This window comes from Oncorhynchus kisutch, linkage group LG1, assembly GCF_002021735.2.
Source record: "Oncorhynchus kisutch isolate 150728-3 linkage group LG1, Okis_V2, whole genome shotgun sequence".
Classification (NCBI taxonomy): Eukaryota; Metazoa; Chordata; class Actinopteri; order Salmoniformes; family Salmonidae; genus Oncorhynchus; species Oncorhynchus kisutch.
In genome coordinates, this window is record NC_034174.2 from 60,075,242 (window position 1) to 60,094,390 (window position 19,149).

At 43.5% G+C, this 19,149-nt stretch overlaps 1 protein-coding gene across 6 annotated transcripts in view; it reads right to left on the bottom strand.

Moving 5' to 3' along the window:
* The window catches only part of LOC109890145 (serine/threonine-protein kinase MARK1-like), a 72,670-nt gene that overhangs the window by 4,778 nt on the left and 48,743 nt on the right, over positions 1-19,149 (bottom strand). For all 6 annotated transcript variants that reach the window (XM_031828492.1, XM_031828495.1, XM_031828506.1 and 3 more), the window contains 13 exons: positions 18,110-18,158; positions 13,726-13,791; positions 13,180-13,250; positions 10,785-10,841; positions 10,305-10,541; positions 7,535-7,654; positions 7,049-7,148; positions 6,686-6,798; positions 6,051-6,204; positions 3,099-3,271; positions 2,709-2,800; positions 2,161-2,322; positions 418-675 (listed from right to left, as the gene is read on the bottom strand). In XM_031828492.1, the coding sequence (XP_031684352.1) occupies positions 418-675; positions 2,161-2,322; positions 2,709-2,800; positions 3,099-3,271; positions 6,051-6,204; positions 6,686-6,798; positions 7,049-7,148; positions 7,535-7,654; positions 10,305-10,541; positions 10,785-10,841; positions 13,180-13,250; positions 13,726-13,791; positions 18,110-18,158 (1,652 nt within the window). The remainder of the gene's footprint in view (positions 1-417; positions 676-2,160; positions 2,323-2,708; positions 2,801-3,098; positions 3,272-6,050; positions 6,205-6,685; positions 6,799-7,048; positions 7,149-7,534; positions 7,655-10,304; positions 10,542-10,784; positions 10,842-13,179; positions 13,251-13,725; positions 13,792-18,109; positions 18,159-19,149) is intronic.

The following is a 19,149-nucleotide window of genomic DNA, read 5'->3' on the forward strand; positions in this document are numbered from 1 at the left end:
CTAAATAACTAGATATACTGGCTAGTACAAAATGTGCAGCTGTTACTTTCAATATCAGATGCAAAGGCTGGGTAAATATGGCCCTAAGGAAGGGAAACATGATACATGATGTGTAGCAAGTTGGGGTCAATTCCATTTCAATAAAGTCAATTCAGGAACTAAATTGTAATTGCCGTTTACATGCTGAATTGAAATGGAATTGACACTAGTCCTGCAATGTAATATTGTTAATATCAGACCTGGGTCAAATACATTGTCAGATACCTTTAAATAATGGAGATCCGCCCGGTACAATAGAACCTATAGAATAAAGGATAAATCAAGCGCACCTAAAATACTTGAAGGTAGGCTACTTGTCTATTTATCCCAGGTCTGGCAAACACATCGGATGGTGCATTTCCGTCCATTTCCACTAACCTGCGGACAAACTTGGAGGTGATCTTGCTGATGATGCCCGTGGAGGTGCCCCTGCGCGCCTGGGACAGAGCCCCCGTGTCATGGGAGAGCGTGGGAGAGGCGGGTGGACCGTTGTAGGTGGCCGAGCGACGGTCGCGAAGTTGGGCACCGTGGAAGGTGGAGCGGCTAGAGGAGCCGCGGGGGAAGCGCGTGCGGTCGGGCGGCGTGGCGGCCGTGCTGCTGCTGATGCTGTGCGCCGACGGCGAGGCCGTGGGGGGGCTACGAAGGTAGAGTGAGAGGCAAGAAATACCGATAAGAAATATCACCTAACATAAATACATTGGTAGTAATAGAACAGTATACAAATAAAGTTACATCTCTCACTTTTAGGAAATACACTGCTCAAAAAAATAAAGGGAACACTAAAATAACACATCCTAGATCTGAATTAATGAAATATTCTTATTAAATACTTTTTTCTTTACATCGTTGAATGTGCTGACAACAAATTCACACAAAAATTATCAATGGAAATCTAATTTATCAATCCATGGAGGTCTGGATTTGGAGTCACACTCAAAATTAAAGTGGAAAACCAAACTACAGGCTGATCCAACTTTGATGTAATGTCCTTAAAACAAGTCCAAATGAGGCTCAGTAGTGTGTGTGGCCTCCACGTGCCTGTATGACCTCCCTACAACGCCTGGGCATGTTCCTGATGAGGTGGTGGATGGTCTCCTGAGGGATTTCAGTCCAGACCTGGACTAAAGCATCCGCCAACTCCTGGACAGTCTGTGAACCTGCTTTCATCTGTGAAGAGCACAGGGCGCCAGTGGCGAATTTGCCAATCTTGGTGTTCTCTGGCAAATGAAAAACGTCCTGCACGGTGTTGGGCTATAAGCACAACCCCCACCTGTGGACGTCGGGCCCTCATACCACCCTCATGGAGACCGTTTGAGCAGACACATGCACATTTGTGGCCTGCTGGAGGTCATTTTGCAGGGCTCTGGCAGTGCTCCTCCTGCTCCTCCTTGCACAAAGGCGGAGGTAGCGGTCCTGCTGCTGGGTTGTTGCCCTCCTACGGCTTCCTCCACGTCTCCTGATGTACTGGCCTGTCTCCTGGTAGCGCCTCCATGCTCTGGACACTACGCTGACAGACACAGCAAACCTTCTTGTCACAGCATTGATGTCCCATCCTGGATGAGCTGCACTACCTGAGCCACTTGTGTGGGTTGTAGACTCCGTCTCATGCTACCACTAGAGTGAAAGCACAGCCAGCATTCAAAAGTGACCAAAACATCAGCCAGGAAGCATAGGAACTGAGAAGTGGTCTGTGGTCCCCACCTGCAGAACCACTCCTTTATTGGCGGTGTCTTGCTAATTGCCTATAATTTCCACCTGTTGTTTATTCCATTTGCACAACAGCATGTGGAATTTAATGTCAATCAGTGTTGCTTCCTAAGTGGACAGTTTGATTTCACAGAAGTGTGATTGACTTGGAGTTACATTGTGTTGTTTAAGTGTTCCCTTTATTTTTTTGAGCAGTGTAGTATCATAGGGCAATGAAAAAACATGGACATTATAACAAGTCATTTCTCCCAGTTCCTCAACCCTCCATTATCTGATACCCTCGCTCAACTCCTACCCGTAGGTACTTCATTTAGATCGGGGGGTATAGGCTAGTGTTTAGCAATTCATATAACTTGGGCCCCTTCCTACTTGGGACTTCAGCCCCCTCTCGCTCTCTCTAGCCCCCTAGCTCACCCCTTGTACTCCGCGTTGTCGTCTATCGGAGGCAGTGGGGACTTGATAGGGTGGCCCGATGCCGACATGGACTTGACGTGACGCGGACGAGTGGAAGGGACAGCTGAGGTTGCCCCTGGCGATGGTGAGGAGCCACTGGCCGAGCCTGACATCTCAGTCAGACTGAGAGACAGAGAGACAGAGAGACAGAGAGACAGAGAGAGAGAGAGAGAGACAGAAAGCGAGAGTGTGAAAAGGATGGTGAGAGATCGAGACGGGAAGATCGAGTGAACGGGGAGGGTGGGGGAAGAGAAATAAGGTGAAAGATAAAGGGGTAGAGAGAGGACAAGAGAAGGGTCACAGGAGGAAGAATACAAGGAAAGGAAAGCGGGATAGAGGGGTAGAGAGGGGAAAAGATCAGGGAGAGAGTCAGTTCTAGTCACACTCCAAGGCCTATGTATTTACTTTGTAGTTACATAGGCAGGTAAACATTATCAGAAGCAATCAAATTATCAACAGCAAACAAAGTTGCCATGGCAGCAGCATTGGATACCTATCACCCTCCTCACCTGCTGTCCTTGCCATTGGGAATCGCCGTGTAGTGATCTGTGCTCGACCGCTCACACACATACGTGTTCCTCCTGGTCATAGCGTTACTGTTCTGGGGTTCACACACACACACAGCCTTCAATAACTTATTTCACAATACAAACTATTTCTGTTCTGACAGTCCCACAAAATAAAAACCATAATAGAAGCGAAGCGTCTTGTGACTGGTTACGACAGTTTAGTCTGATGGGTTCTAAGTTACTTTGGGAATGACCAACTTTCCAGTACATTTTGGGATAGAAAACTACTTTGTGCCCATCATCCCCTGCTTACTTGGAGGAAGAAACTGCTGAAACCTTAGCCCCCTGAATATTATAAAATATATCTTGTATAACACTTTGACCCCTCACCCCTGAGGCGGTGGATGACTTCTTCCTCTCCTGTGCCACCAGCGGCGAGGTGGGTACGTCGGCCTTGGAACCGGCCGTGCCAAGCTTGTGGGCGGCATCGCCCTTGTCGCTCTCCACGCTGTTGGCCTGCGCCCGCTTGGTGTAAGACATAGACGGGGGGATAGAGGGCGCCACTGAGGAGCCACAGAGCAATGACATGATTAGTACGGACTTTGTTATTCTTTATTTAACATGGGAGTCCCATTGTGGATTCCGCAGAGTTAGGGCAAATACCATTTAACTTCAGTCAATAAAGAACATTAATATAATAATGACAGTTGAACAGTTGAAACTACATTTGTATTTTTTATTGACTGGCTTGAATGGTATTCCCCTAAAATTTCTACTGGTCTTCATTTATTAAACATTTCCATTGGATGTACTATAGTAGGCAACATGTAAAGAAAGCTCTGCTTACACACAGTTCAAATGTAAAGGGAACTTCCTTAGGCTAATCAGTTCAACTTAAAGGGATATTTCACAATTTTGGCAATGAAGTACTCTCTACTTCCCCAGAGTCCGTTGAACTCGTTCAGGTTGAAGGAAGTTGCCTACCATCAGCGCAATTGTTAACTAGCGTTAGCAAAATGACTGGAAGTCTTTAGAGCCCCACAGTGGAGGTGTCATAATACCCATAAAACCTAGCGGTCAAACTGGGAAAGGGTTCCAATCGTTTTTCCACCATTCATTTTTATCATAGGGAATTTTAGAAACACATAAAATAAGGGCTGTTTCGTGTAGGCTTACCCTGGCGTGACGTTTTGATAACTATGTAAATCACTCTCATACAAGGTGACTTGTCAATATATTCTATTTACTCTCAGATTCAAAAATACTACAAATTCCTGCATGTCATCTCTAGCTGACACCTTTGCTAACAGGTAGTGACAATTTCAACTTGCACAAGACATTTCACAGAATTGCACATTTAAAGAAACGTGGCAAATGTATTCATCACTAAATTTAGCTAACAGATAGTTAATCCATAGAATCTTACCTTTGCCTCGATTTGGTAGTCTCGTTCAGATCATCATGGCATTTGTAGTTCTTTATGATAACCACATTAGCAGCTAATTAGAATTATATGTTTTTTTTTTTGTGGGGGGGGGGGGGGGGGGGGGGATATATATTGATAAATGCCACCTTGTCCTAGAGAGATTTACACTGTTATCAAAATATTACGCCTACACGAAAACACAACCCTCATTTTAAGTGTTCCTAAAATACTCCATGGGAAAAAGAGAATGGAACCATTTCCTTGTTTGACCTCTAGGTTTTATGGTTATTATGACTTATACTGTGGTACTTATACTATAGACAAGGGCTTTGCAACCCTGTTCCTGGAGAGCTACCCTCCTGTAGGTTTTTAATCCAATCCCAGTTGTAACTAACCTGATTTCAGCTTATCAACCAGCCAATTACAGCGCCTTCAGAAAGTTTTCATACCCCTTGACCTATTCCACATCTTGTGTTACAGCCAACATTTTTAATGGATTAAATTGATTCCCCCCCTCGCCCATCTATACGCAATACCCCATAATGACAAAGTGAACACATGTTTTTAGAAATGTTTGCAAATAGATTGAAAATGAAATACATTAACATCTGATTTACATAAGTATTCACACCTCTTAGTCAATACATCTTAGAGTAACCTTTGGCAGTGATTACAGCTGTGAGTCTTTCTGGGTAAGTTTCTAATAGCTTTTCACACCAGGATTGTACAATATTTGCCCATTATTATTTTTAACATCCTTCTAGCTCTGTCAAGTTGGTTGTTGATCATTGCTAGACAGCCATTTTCAAGTCTTGCCATAGATCTTCAAGCGGATTTAAGTCAAAACTGTAACTTGGCCACTCAGGAACGTTCAATGTCAGTCTTGGTAAGCAACTCCTGTGTATATCTATCCTTGTGTTTAAGGTTATTGTCCTGCTGAAAGGTGAATTTGTCTCCCAGTATCTGTTGGAAAGCAGACAAGAAGGTTTTCCTCTTGGACTTTGCCTGTGCTTAGCTCCATTCCGTTTCTATTCCACTTCTTTTTATCCTAAAAAACTCCCTAGTTCTTGCAGATGACAAGCATACCCATAACATGATGCAGCCACCACCATGCTTGAAAATATGAAGAAGGGTACTCATTGATGCGTTTGCCCCAAACATAACACTTTGCATTCAGGACAAAGTTAATTTCTTTGCCACATTTCTTGCAGTTTTATTTTAGTGCCTTACTGAAAACAGGATGCATGTTTTGGAATATTTTTATTCTGTTGAGGCTTCCTTCTTTTCACTCTAATTTAGGCTAGTATTGTGGAGTAACTACAATGTTGTTGATCCATCCTCAGTTTTCACCAATCATAACCATTAAGCTTTGTAACCGTTTAAAAAAAGTTACCATTGGCCTCATGGTGAAATCCCTGAGCGGCTTCCTTCCTCCCCGGCAACGGAGTTAGGAAGGACGCCTGTATGTTTGTAGTGACTGGGTGTATTGATACGCCATCCAAAGTGTAATTAATAACTTCAATGCTAGTGACACACAATTTCAACTTAACACATTTTAAATTCAGGCTGTAACAACCAAATATGGAAAAAGTCCAGGGGTGTGAATACTTTCTGAAGGCACTGTAAGGTGCGCTACATTAGAGTTGGAGTGAAAACCTACAGTACGGTAGCGCTCCAGGAACATGGTTGGACAGAGCCCTGCTGTAGACTTCCATTCATTGCGCTTATGCTAGTTAGCATTGGCTCGCAAAACTACCTCCAACTTCCTTTATACTGGACAGAGACATAAAAATGCCAAAATCCAGAACTCTTTAAGCTACTATTTTCCATGATATAATAATCATATTTTCTGTAATAATGGTGATAAAACTAAAATCTTGTTTGAGATTCAAGATGGTCGACAATGTTGTCCTTACCATGGTCACTGAAGCGCCGCTGCTTCTGGTTGGCCGATATGCTGCGTGTGACCTTGGAGTGGGCTGGCGATTGGCTGGAACTGTTGTTGGCCTCGCTGCTGGGCCGTGACCTTTGACACAGGTTGCTATTGGACAGCGACTCGCTCCCCTCAAACTGTCCAATGGGGGGGGGGGGGGGGGGGGAGTCATTGCACACATTATAACGGTGGTGGTCATGTAGACTTGAAGGTAGACTGCAATATGACAGCCGTGTGGCGAGTTCCTGCTTATAGAAATCAACAAGAAAATTCAAACCTACCAAAATCGCCACTATTGGCTCTTCCCATGCTTCAAGGGAGGGTGTAAATTGGGAAGAGGAAATGATGGCAGTCTTGGCAGATCAGAATTTTGTTGATGTCTGTAAGCAGGAAGTTTCTAAAGTATAGTCATTTTGACCTCAGACTGTCAGTCCTTAATCCATAAATCCCAATAAGAATTTTAAAGTGGATACCCCTTATCTCAGCTTCATAGCAAACCAAGTGGGGGCTGCCGTTTTGTGATTTTCAAATAAAGGAATACGTCTTTAATGTGTGTATCCATAGGATACATATTGTTTGTGAAGTCTGTCATTAGTGTGGCTATAGCGAATGTCTCACCTCGGCTGGTTTCCTGCCCAAAAGGAGGTAAGTGGCCATGGTCTCGTCGTACTTCTGTCCCGTTAACGCATCTGTGATGTCCTCTTTGGGGAAGCCCATGGTTATCATCAGTTCTGTAGGGAGAGGAGGGAACATAACACACTATGAATGACATGAAAAGGGTACTGACATAATTTGTCGTCTAATTCGAATGTCACACCTGAAGTTCCCTTTAGAATAATAACGTTATTGTATTTTAGTTATTTATTTTGTGGCATGGAAGTGATCTTTTTCACAAAATACAGCTTGTTACAAAACAGCCCATAAGTGAGGAAGGGAGAGTGTCCAATCAGACGATTACAACATTGGGCGTATGTGACTGACCTATCCGTTTGGTGTCGTTCCAGTCGGGTTCCGGTTCCTGATGGGGCTTCAGCTCCTCCTCCTCATGGCCCACGTTCATCCAGCGGTCTCTCATGATTTGCTGAGGGGGAAACAGACGGTTAGATGGACCAATGGACAAACAGAGACAGAAAGATAGACAGAGAGGACGAAACAGATTCAGCATAGTGAAAATCACGAGACTTCGTACATCTATACACTCAAGTTGGATTTAGTAAGATGTAGAAAAAGAAAAAAACCTCGGAAAAACACAGTGTTTCAGCGACTAGAAGCCATTGGTTTAACGCGTCTTCTTTAGTTTCATGAAGGCAAGCTGTAGACGCGAACAAGAGATTTCTTTATCTACATGTCTGTATGAGCACGCACATGTGGTATGTGTTTGAGTCTATAAGTGTTTTTCCGTGCATGTGTGTGTGACCGTACATCTGTGCATGTGTCAGTGTGTGTGTGTGTGTGTCCCTCGCTTACCTCCAGACTGCTCCGTTTGCCAGGGTTGAGCACCAACAGTTTCTTCAGCAGGTTTTCACAGTCTGTAGACATGTAGAAAGGAATACGATACTTCCCTCTCAGCACACGTTCTCTCAGCTCCTATGGAGGGAGATAGAGAGTAGAGGTTTGGGGTTAGGGGTCAATCTCTAGACATGTACGAAGGAGTACAATACCTCCCTCTTAGCATTCTCTCTCAGCTCCTACACAGAACAATTAACAACAATAACAGGGGATGAGACTTTTTGGCCAAAGGAAGAGACTTTACCCCTCAACACAATTTGTCAGGAAAATGTAAAATATGTCATTGGAGCATGTCAAATAGTGTTACCAATAACAGTGTTTTGTTTTGCAGTACTGTATAAGGCCGATGTAACTTCAAGTGTAACCAAAAACTATTTAGCAATGAGAACTGTGGAACAACTGACACCGCAGAATTCAACAATGGTAGCAACTGAAGGAGACTGATGTGTCCTACATTGGAAATAAGTGGCTCCACACACGTGCACACGCCTCCCCTTGGGAGAATCAAAGGGCAGGGATCTGCTGATCAGCATAAAGCACGACCTCCAGCATACCATCCCTCTCGCTTTCTCTTTACATCTGTTCCATACATCCATCCCATGCCCCACCACATACACACGTTCTTCAAGCATGTAGGCCTATCAAAGTTAAGTGAGAATAAGCATTGGTCTGAAGCCGAAAAAGGAAATTCACATGAGCACCAGAATGCCTATTCCACCCATGCTCTACCAAGGTTTTCAAGCACACAGCTTTGACCTACTACAGTACCTATGTTGGTATTGTAGTTCAAACTATGTGTAGGCAGGTTGCTTACGATTCAAACCTTCTCAAGCAGCCTAATTCACACTCTTAGAGGTGCTTCCACAATAATGTGATTTGTAATGCATGCAAGGTAAAGTATTGGATTCTTCACACACCACAGTAGGACATCCTATCCTATTACGCTACCTTTTCATGTTTTTATTATTATAATGAAAACAAGCTTCTCTTTCATACTTACAAGACCATCAGGCTTGATTGAGATGTTTTGTCTTGTAGTAATGTGGTGCATGCCTGTAGTTCCTTAAATATTTCAGCAAAACAGGTATTTTTTAATATATTTATCATAATACCATCCTTTTTTGGTCAGTTGGTGCCCAACATAACATGTGGTGGTGTGCTGGACACAGTATCTTAGATAGATAGTCAGTCTGAATTCCTGATTTTTGTTACTGTTAGCTTACCTGTGTAACATTGACATAAGCTCAGAACAACTTGTGTTTCAAACATGGTTGTGTTTTATAAATTCCTGTGCTGAGCAATGACCTACTACAGCAGCTATGTTCATTACCTCTGTCAAAATAATGTGTGGCTTAAAGTTGTTTGTTCTTGTATTTCTCTTTGCAATGAAGATGGTCGCGCAAGAAAAATACACCTTTACAATAGGGATACATTTTTCAATAAAGAAAAACCCATGAATAAGTAGGTGTTCAAAAACTTTTTACAGGTAGAAAAGTCAATATAATAATTTGTTTTGCACTTTTGAAATGTACAGCGACAGAAGTCTACCAATGACCATCTGGATGATCCAGAGGAGGAATGGGAGAAGGTCATGTGGTCTGATGAGGCAAAAATATAGCTTTTTGGTCTAAACTCCACTCGCCGTGTTTGGAGGAAGAAGAAGGATGAGTACAACCCCAAGAACACCATCCCATCCGTGAAGCATGGAGGTGGAAACTTCATTCTTTGGGGATGCTTTTCTGCAAAGGGGACAGGACGGCTGCACCGTATTGAGGGGAGGATGGATGGGGCCATGTATCGCAAGATCCTGGCCAACAACCTCCTTCCCTCAGTAAGAGCATTGAAGATGGGTCGTGGCTGGGTTTTCCAGCATGACAACGACCCGAAACACACAGCCAGAGCAACTAAGGAGTGGCTCCGTAAGAAGCATTTCAAGGTCCTGGAGTGGCCTAGCCAATAGAAAATCTTTGGAGGGAGCTGAAAGTCCGTATTGCCCAGGATCTGGAGAAGGTCTGTATGGAGGAGTGGGCCAAAATACCTGCTGCAGTGTGTGCAAACCTGCTCAAGAACTACAGAAAAGGTATGATCTCTGTAATTGCAAACAAAGGTTTCTGTACCAAATATTAAGGTCTGCTTTTCTGATGTATCAAACACTTATGTCATGCAATAAAATGCAAATTAATTACTTGAAAAATCTGTGTATCAAATACTTGTTCACCCCACTGTATATACAGTAGCATAGGTTTGTTCGCATACACTTCTTATGACTGGCAGTATGGTGCAAGCAGCTGTATTGTTTCCGGGCAACCGACCCGGTGTTCGAACTGAGCTTCTGCAAAAAAACATGTTAACATTGTCAGAAATGCTACAAAAAGGTAGCACATCGTTGTTCCTTAACGGATGGAAATGTGCACGTGAGAGCGATAAATTATACATCTAGTAAAAACCTTTGCACCCACAAACTCAGTCAATCTGGCATTTGTAAATTCATGGTCACTTTATGAGGGGGGGGTTAAGTGTACCTCCAATAATGTTGATTTAATAATGTTTATTGAGATTGGTGTCATATTGGCTTTGATATGATGATATGGAGATTTGAATTTAACACTGAGCTTCAACAAATACACGTGACTATCGTCGCTTCTATAATAGCATGACCCATAAGCCCCATACAGAAATTCCCCCAAAATCCCAAAACATACACACAACCACCCCTCACCAAACACACCTTCAGATTCTGTCCGTCAAAGGGCAGTGAACCGCTGACAAGCGTGTACAGTATGACCCCCAGGCTCCAGACGTCCACCTCGGGCCCATCATACTTCTTCCCCTGGAACAGCTCCGGGGCGGCGTAGGGCGGTGAGCCGCAGAACGTGTCCAGCTTACTGCCCAGGGTAAACTCGTTGCTAAAGCCGAAGTCTGCAATCTTGATGTTCATGTCTGCGTCCAGGAGTAGGTTCTCAGCCTGATGGGAAATCGGGAGAGGGGGGTGAGTAACTGTGTATATGAGAGATACAGCAGTCAAGACAGAAAGACAGACGGATATACATTGATCGAAAGACAGAGTCAGAGTCTGTCTCTCAATCTGTCGATCGATGTCTACTCAGACATACACTCAGACAGTGAGTCACAGACAGACAATGTGTGTGTGACCCTTGATGGATCAAAGTTTCAATGCTACAGCAGCATGTATGGTATTGGTTTTCACCTTGAGATCCCGGTGGACGATCCTCTTCTGATGGCAATACTGCACTGCAGAGACAATCTGAAAGAGAGAGAGAAAATTCAGTTGTAGAGGGACCCTCAGGGTGTACATTTTTGTTCTATCCCAGCATTAATACACCGGATTTAACTAATCAACAAATTACCAAGCTAAGCTAACAAATCTCAATGGTAGATTTAGCTGCTACGCTAATCGCTCTACTGACGGCTAATGAATATCTACAGTTAGTCCGCATTAGCCGCTAAGCTATGCTACAAATTAATTAGTCCCCATTCCCAGCAGAGGTTGGATTGCGTTAGCCTCCTAGCAATAAGGCTAATTAAATCTCTCCTCAGTCCTAGAGATAGGGTACTCTGTTTGAATGCCACATAGATAACTCATCCTTCCTCCCTCGAGGTATGCAAACGCTAATCATCAATTCTGACAGGACTGGATAGGACAACATTAAAATGAAGTGGACACCACACATTTCCCAGGGGCGTATTCATGAGGTATATCCAGCAGCAGCGTAGCCTAGTGGTTAGAGTGTTGGACTAGTAACTGAAAGGTTGCAAGTTCAAATCCCTGACAAGGTACAAATCTGTTGTTCTGCCCCTGAACAAGGCAGTTAACTAACCCACTAGGCCGTCATTGAAAATAAGAATTTGTTCTTAACCGACTTGCCTAGTTAAATAAAGGTAAAATAAGGTCCCCTTCGTCCTTATTGTCTCATTATTATCTAAAAAAGCAGATCCTAGATCAGCAGTCCAATTCTGAGACACTTAATATAGGCACTGATCTGTTAGCTAAGGTGACCAGATTTTATCTGAGCGAAAAATGGATTACCCCTATACAGTAATCGTAGCCTATCTTGTTTTGTTTTTTAATCACCCAAGTTTGGCAACTATGCTGTTGGAGGCCCTTTCTGGTCATGGGCATGGTCGTTCATGCAGTGGTTACAATGTTGGTTATCACTGATAAAATAATCCCATAAAAGGCCCGTGCCAAAGCCGCAGAAGAAAACGAGCTGGGTACAGTGAAAGACCGCATTTTTACATGAAAATCTGATTGGATACAGAGTTTGATTATTTAAATATCCTTTTAACTTCAGAGTTGCTTTTTTCTTTGAGAGCTAAATCAGGGACTAGCTGGTGGCCTGTCCCTGGAATCGGGGACTGTCCCGGAAATTGTGGACGTCTGGTTACCAAAGAAAAAGGTATTTGAGTAAGGTTAGACTTTTGCACCCTAGGTAGATCTGAAAGGACTGGATAGGTGTCAGCAATATAGTAATAGATTGATCTTGCGCTCAATACTTTTTTTGCCATGTTCCTTAAATGTATCCAATCGCTTCAGATCTACACATGTGCCGAGGTGGGTAGTGGATAGGGGCTAGGGGTTGTTTCTGGACAGGGCCATTGACCAACACAAACCTTTTATACTTGGGAGAGACACTTCATAACGGATAGTGCTATGCTTAAGGGCTACCACTAGAATCTAGGGGAAAGTCCTAGGACCCGTTTCTAGATGGGGCCATTGACCAACCTTACATACTTGAGGGGAAATCCTAGCTTCCACTAAGGTCAAATTTTCACTTAGTCACGCACGGATGCTGCGATGCCAAAACACCACCACTAGAGGCCAGTGTGGGTTGACAGACAGAAGTGCACTAGGGGAGTAATAAAGTATTTCTAATGTACTGTATTTCTGCTTGGTGAATCAGCATGAGGTCTGTTCGCGCTGAGTAACAGATATGGGAATGTCATTGAGCACACACCAGCACACATATGCTCGCGCACGCACACACACTTTACTGAGATGTTATCAACTCGCACACTGCCTGGCTTGTAGAATACACACAAACTGTAAGAGACATGCCCAACCTCGCCTGTAGGACTCACTGACATGACACACACCCTAATAGCCAGCTGGCGCCGATGACGTGGATGTCGATTGAGGAAGCCCCCCCGCACCTCTCTGATTCAGAGGGGTAGCGTTAAAAGAGGAAGACGCATTTCAGTTGAACTACTGACTAGGTAGCTCATTTCCCTTTTCCTGTAGAACATGAACATACACACACAGTCATACACGTGCTGTCTGTTCCCAGGAGGTCATTAGCTCATCTATTTATTCTGAGCAAGGACCCGTCTCCTGCAAGTGCCTGTGTCAGGGAAGGAAGGAAGGGGTCCCCCCCCGCTCCCTCTTTCTCTCTCCTTCTCTCCTTTCCTCCCTCCCCACAGGAGATTGATGACAGAGGATATGGCTGGTGACATTGCTGCACCTCTTCACACAGCAGTTTTAGTTTTCAGCAGTGTGTGCGCACGCACGCGTGTCGCTGTACTGTGTGTCAGTGTGTGTTAGCATACGGGAGTGTCCGTATGTGTGTGTGTTAGCAGTAACTCACCTGGCGAAACTTGGCCCGAGCCTCCTTTTCCTTCATCCTTCCATGTGCAACTAAGTAGTCAAATACCTCACCTGGATGGGGACACAGAGCGAGAAAGAGAGAGGTCTGGAGTGAGGAAGGAAACCTCTATCGCAAACCAAAAAGCTTCAGCAGCTCCGGGTCCTGAAGAGCCTCAGGTGTGCAGGATTTTGTTCCAGCCCAACTCTTAACACACCTGATTCAAGTCATCCGCTAAATTGGAATTTTCAATTTGTACCAGAATAATTATAATAATTTGGAATATTAGCTGGTGTAGAAAAAAAAACGCCTGCACACAATGCGGCTCTCCAAGACCTGGGAGATGTCTACCACTGTGCTAGTACAATTATTCTTAAAAGGTGTCCGCAAAAGATACGAATGTCTCAAAAGAAAGAGAATTGTGATCTTAATGAACCGTGAAAATATGATTTTGGTCAAAACATATTTTTATCACTTGCCCAATAAAATACTGTGCATGGAGGCGAACAGAGTCCTTTTTGATTCATCCATCGTTTTGTTCATACTCACCACCACTGGCGTACTCCATTATCAAATAAAGTGTCTTCTCAGTCTCAATGACTTCAAACAATTTAACTGGAGAGAAAAGGAGAGAGGAGAGAAATAGTGGATGAGTGAGGATAGCCAATGAGAACACACATCCTGTCAAATACTAGCTGACAGATGAAAAGGGTGCATCTACTGAGCAAAAACAAACGCAACATGAAACAATTTCAAAGATTTTACTGATTTACTGTTCACAAGGAAATCAGTCAATTGAAATAAATTCATTAGGCCCTAATCTATGGATTTCACATGACTTGGCAGGGATGCAGCCATGGTTGGGCCCTGTAGGGCATAGGTCCACCCACTGGGGAGCCATGCCCAGCCAATCAAAATGAGTTTTTACAACAGAAATACTCCCGCAGGTGAAGAAGCCGTATGTGGAGGTCCTGGGCTGACGTGGTTACACGAGGTCTGTGGATGTGAGGCCGGTTGGATGTACTGCCAAATTCTCTAAAACGACGTTGGGGGTGGCTTATGGTAGAGAAATGAAAATTCAATAATCTTTATTTATTTTACCCTGTTTTCTCCCCAATTTCGTGGTATCCAATTGGTAGGTACAGTCTTGTCTCATCGCTGCAACTCCCATACGAACTGGGGAGAGGCGAAGGTCGAGGGCCGTACGTCCTCCGAAACACAATCCAACCAAGCCACACTGATTCCTGACACACCAATGTCACCACTGACGCACCAATGTGTCAGAGGAAACACTGTGCAACTGGCGACGTGTCAGCGTGCACTGCACCCTGCTCGCCACAAGAGTCGCTAGTGCACGATGGGACAAGGACATCTCTGCTGGCCAAACCCTCCCCTAACCCGGACGACGCTGGGCCAATTGTGTGCCTCCCCATGGGTCTCCCGGTCGCGGGCGGCAGCGACAGAGCCTGGACTAGAACCCAGAATCTCTCGTGGCACACCTAGCACTGCGATGCAGTGCCTTCGACTACTGCGCCACTCGGGATGCCGAACATGTAATTATCTGACAACAGCTCTGGTGGACAGTCCTGAGGTCAACATGCCAATTGCATTCTCCCTCAAAACTTGAGACATTTGTGGTATTGTGTTGTGACAAAACTACACATTTTAAGTGCCATTTTATTGTCCCCAGCACAAGGTGCACCTTAATCAGCATTTTGATATGCCACACCTGTCAGGTGGATGGATTATCTTGGCAAAGGAGACATGTTCACTAACAAAGATGTAAACAAATTTGTGCATAAAATTTGAGAGAAATAATATTTTTGTGTGTATGGAGAAAGAAAAAAAACTATCAAAGCCATGTGTTGTACAAAGAAAGTGATTCATTCCTCATTGCTCTGGATGCATAAAGGCTCTTTCAAACGCACACCCACGGGGGAGGGGGGCATGATGTGTGCGCGCGCGCGCTTTTGACTTACACACAAATACATTTTTCAATGAACTACAGCGAAACCACACCAACCCCTTCCATCTAGCCATCTCCTGCCATGACACCTCCAGCCCCACACATGTAGACACATACAGCTGCCTAACAATGTGGAGACCAGCACACCGAGTCTGTTTCTACATGTAAAGGAATTAAATGACCCCCTTCCTGTCACACTCATTTCATTACTCTGGGCATAGAATGGGAAAAGAGAAAGGTAGTAAAAGACTGAAGCTTTGATCAGGGCTGGACTGGAATTTACCTGACTATTACAATATAATGACAATTACTTAATTGTCAATTTTCTTAAGGAAACAGATTTGTCTTCTGCTTTATTGAAACTCCTCAAAAACCCACATGCACATCCCAGGAGCAGTTTAGAACCTAAGTGACCTGCGCAAGGGCACAACGGCTCAAGATGGCCTCTAAGATTCAATATCGGCGACTGCCTGCCCAACCCACCGCACCCCTAAACTATCCCACCTAAAGAAAATGAGCCAGCTATCAAGAGCAAAGCCACCCTAATAAATCACCAGCCTTAACCCACCCACTCAACTAGCCTGGTCCCAGATCTATTTGTGCTCTCACCAACTCCATAGTGGTCATAGTCAACCCAAACATGTTTGACATGACAAAGAGCTGGCATGATAGCTAAAACAGACTGGCGCTCAGGCTACCAGTCAACTACTGCTTTGACATACTCCGATCAGGTCAGAGGTGGAGATGATTTGGATTAGTTCTAAAAATGGGAATCGAACAACAATAAAGAAGGTAGTGAAGACATTACCATGACTGGAAACTAGGGATGCACAATATATCAGTGAACATATCGGAATTGGACGATATTAGTTAAAAATGCCAACATTGGTATCGGCCCGATGTCTAGTTAACGCTGATGTTAAAAACTGGATGTCAAAGCTGCCGTGCATACCTATACAACGTAGGTACATAATGACAATGACTACACGTGCAACACAGCGTTCCTAACCTAGCCCACAATGTCTGCTAACAAGTCGAGCAGTCATTTGAAAGAGTACGAGAATTTCAGCGAGACAACTCTAAGGCAAAATCCATTAAAGCCAAGATAATAGAATTCATTACCCTTGACAATCAACCGTTCTCTGTCGTGGGTGATGTTGGCTTTCGCCGACTGGTCAAGCACCGGTACACACTACCAAGTGCGGTATTTTTCAGACGTTGCCCTACCGGAGTTACACAGTAATAGAGTCACTGCTATTAGCTTCATGACATACACACTATGGAAAAAGATACAGTAGCACTGTCAAAGCTGTGCAAAAAAAGTCTGCAAAAAAGCAAACCACGGCCACGAATGATGTGTTTACAATACCACGTTGGTAATAAAGCATCATTTGTTCGACCGCAAGTTCTGGAGTAGCTAGCTTTAGCTTGGTACCTAGCTGGCACCAATACAACCAACCTGAAAACAACAACCAGTAGAAACTGCAGTCATTTTCATCATTCTAAGCAATAATTTAGGAATCCTTGTGAGTAAGTATTAGCTAGGTAGCCACTTGTTGTTTGCCTATTGAAATTGAACTTCAGTTCATGAAAATAAATAGCTAGCCAGCTACTTAACCCTGTTGCCCAAAGCTAATGTTATAAGCAGCCAGCTTGCTTCATCTGGCTAGTGAGGCTCGACCGGACCGGGTTATGTGTTATGAAGCTAGCCACAATAAGGATTAGGCACAATAGTGGAATTTGCAGTTTGCCTTCAAAATAAAAGTATGCCACTGACAGTGATGCAAATGAATACAAATAGTAGAACTATGCCATACTTTGATTTTGAAGGCTAAGTGCAAAGTCCACTATTACCCAGTCAGAGCCAGATGTGATACAGCCTGGATATGAACCAGGGACTGTAGTGATGCCTCTTGCACGGAGATGCATTGCCTTAGACCGCTGCGTCCATGTGTGTGTTAACTATTTAACTGTACTAGAATGCTTAAAAAGCCGCTCATTTTTAAATATCGGTATCATATTTCTTTTGGCAAGGAAAGTATCGGATATCAGTATTGACCAAAAATGTGCATCACTATTGGAATCATAACCCAAATACAGAAGGACAGTAAATGCCAGTCATGGCTTAAAGAAATTGATCTGTTGGTGAATAATTAGGTTTTAAAAAGCGACTAGGCGAGTCTGTTTTTTTTAAAGGGACAATGGTTTCCTTCAGATAAATCTCTGCCCTTGCCTTGAAGTGTGTGTGCGTGTGTATTGTGCAATCATTCCCAGGCCCGGAGTCTAAATGACGCCATCGCCCAGCGGTCAGTCCAAATGATGTTTTATGGGAGTAATTCCGATCCCCCCCCCGCTGGGTAGCTGGAATGGGCCGGCACAGAAAAGGAGCATCTCAAAGTCAACCGGAATGGGATCTGGGCGAAAAACAAAATCACACCACTCCCTGTTCCCTATCCGTCACTGCACAGCGACATCCTGGAATGCCGCTTCGCTTTCCATCAAGTTCTCCTGTTATTAGTTTGTTATTTTAATTGTATGTATCCTTTATCTAGCCTGGCAAGTCCAATTGATAAGAGTAAACCGCTATGGACAAGTAGCAGCATAAAAACATTAATAAGAAGACAATACAACATCTTAGGGCATACATGTACTTCTCCTAGGTCAAGTCTTCAGGTGATATTCCATTTTTCTTTTATAGATAGATAGTGCTGTTCTCAAAACTGTCCATGTCACAGAGTATGGAAAGCGATGGATACAAATGAATTGGACGTTGTACAATAGGAGGTTTTGAAAGAAGTCACGTTACGTGCTGCTGTAAGTATATGTAGTAATATGGTAGTTAGTATTAGGATTAATACGGTAGCATTAGGAGTAATATGGATACGGTACAATCTCGCTTGACACTGGCATTGCTTTTGAAAATACCTTGCATTGTTAGGATAGAATAGACGTGTTGGTTGGCCTTACCAATATTGGGGTGATTCAAGATCTTCATGATCCTGACTTCACGAAAGAGCTGCGAAAAGAAGAGAGAAAGAAAAAAAATGTCAGGTCATCTACAATCATAATCCTCTGCAATTAAAATCACTGTCAGGGATGGTTTGTCATTTTCATCACGGAAATCAAGGAAACAAAATAACCAAGAACAAAATCAGTTTTGAAAGTGAGAGAAGAGAATACTTTGTATTCTTGCACAGAAGTTGACTTTGTATCTTGACTGGAGCATATTATTGTCATCTCCCAATGATAATTGTTGGTACTGTGAGTGTTCAAAAGCTTCACTGACGTTTAAAAAAGCCCAACAACAGGACCACATTCAGATCATTGAGCAGTTGCATCAGTGTTTTTTTGGATGACAATGCAGCTGCATTGATTTTATTTGTCCATCCAAGTTTTCTGAGCAACAAATAAATACAAGTTTAAAATGAGTTATTATTGTTGGACACAAAAGACATAAAAAAATAAATTTAAAAAAAAACACCAGCAAATCAGCTCCAAGTGAATTTAATTCTGGAAATATGTTCCAAAGAATTCCCACGCAAAAGAGAGAGATATATGTGATCGTATGCAAATGCAAGGAAGGTTTGAAATGATTATGTTTTAGTAAAATCTCTCTGTTTCTTCTTGCAGTCTACAAATGATTTGCAATTACGTTCCGGCCCCCTGACCATCTGCTCAAGAAAAAAATCGGAGTGCGGCTTAGGCCGTACACCACTAATTACACAAGTGGTCTATAGGATACTGTAACAGAGTTTAAATCAAACTTCTGTCTAGGCTCAAGATGCTGCATTCTGGGTATTACCATTCAATGAGATTAAACAGCACACCTCTGGACATGCACTACACCAGACAGTCTATACCATTGCTGCGCAGCTGCTGTGACACACCTAATTATAGATCCTCTGGAATGCCCCTTTAATTCCGACAGTAACGGAACAATAGTTGAATGTTATCAAACAAGTCCACATACACATTTTCCAGAGGAGTAACTAGAATACTTGCTTTAA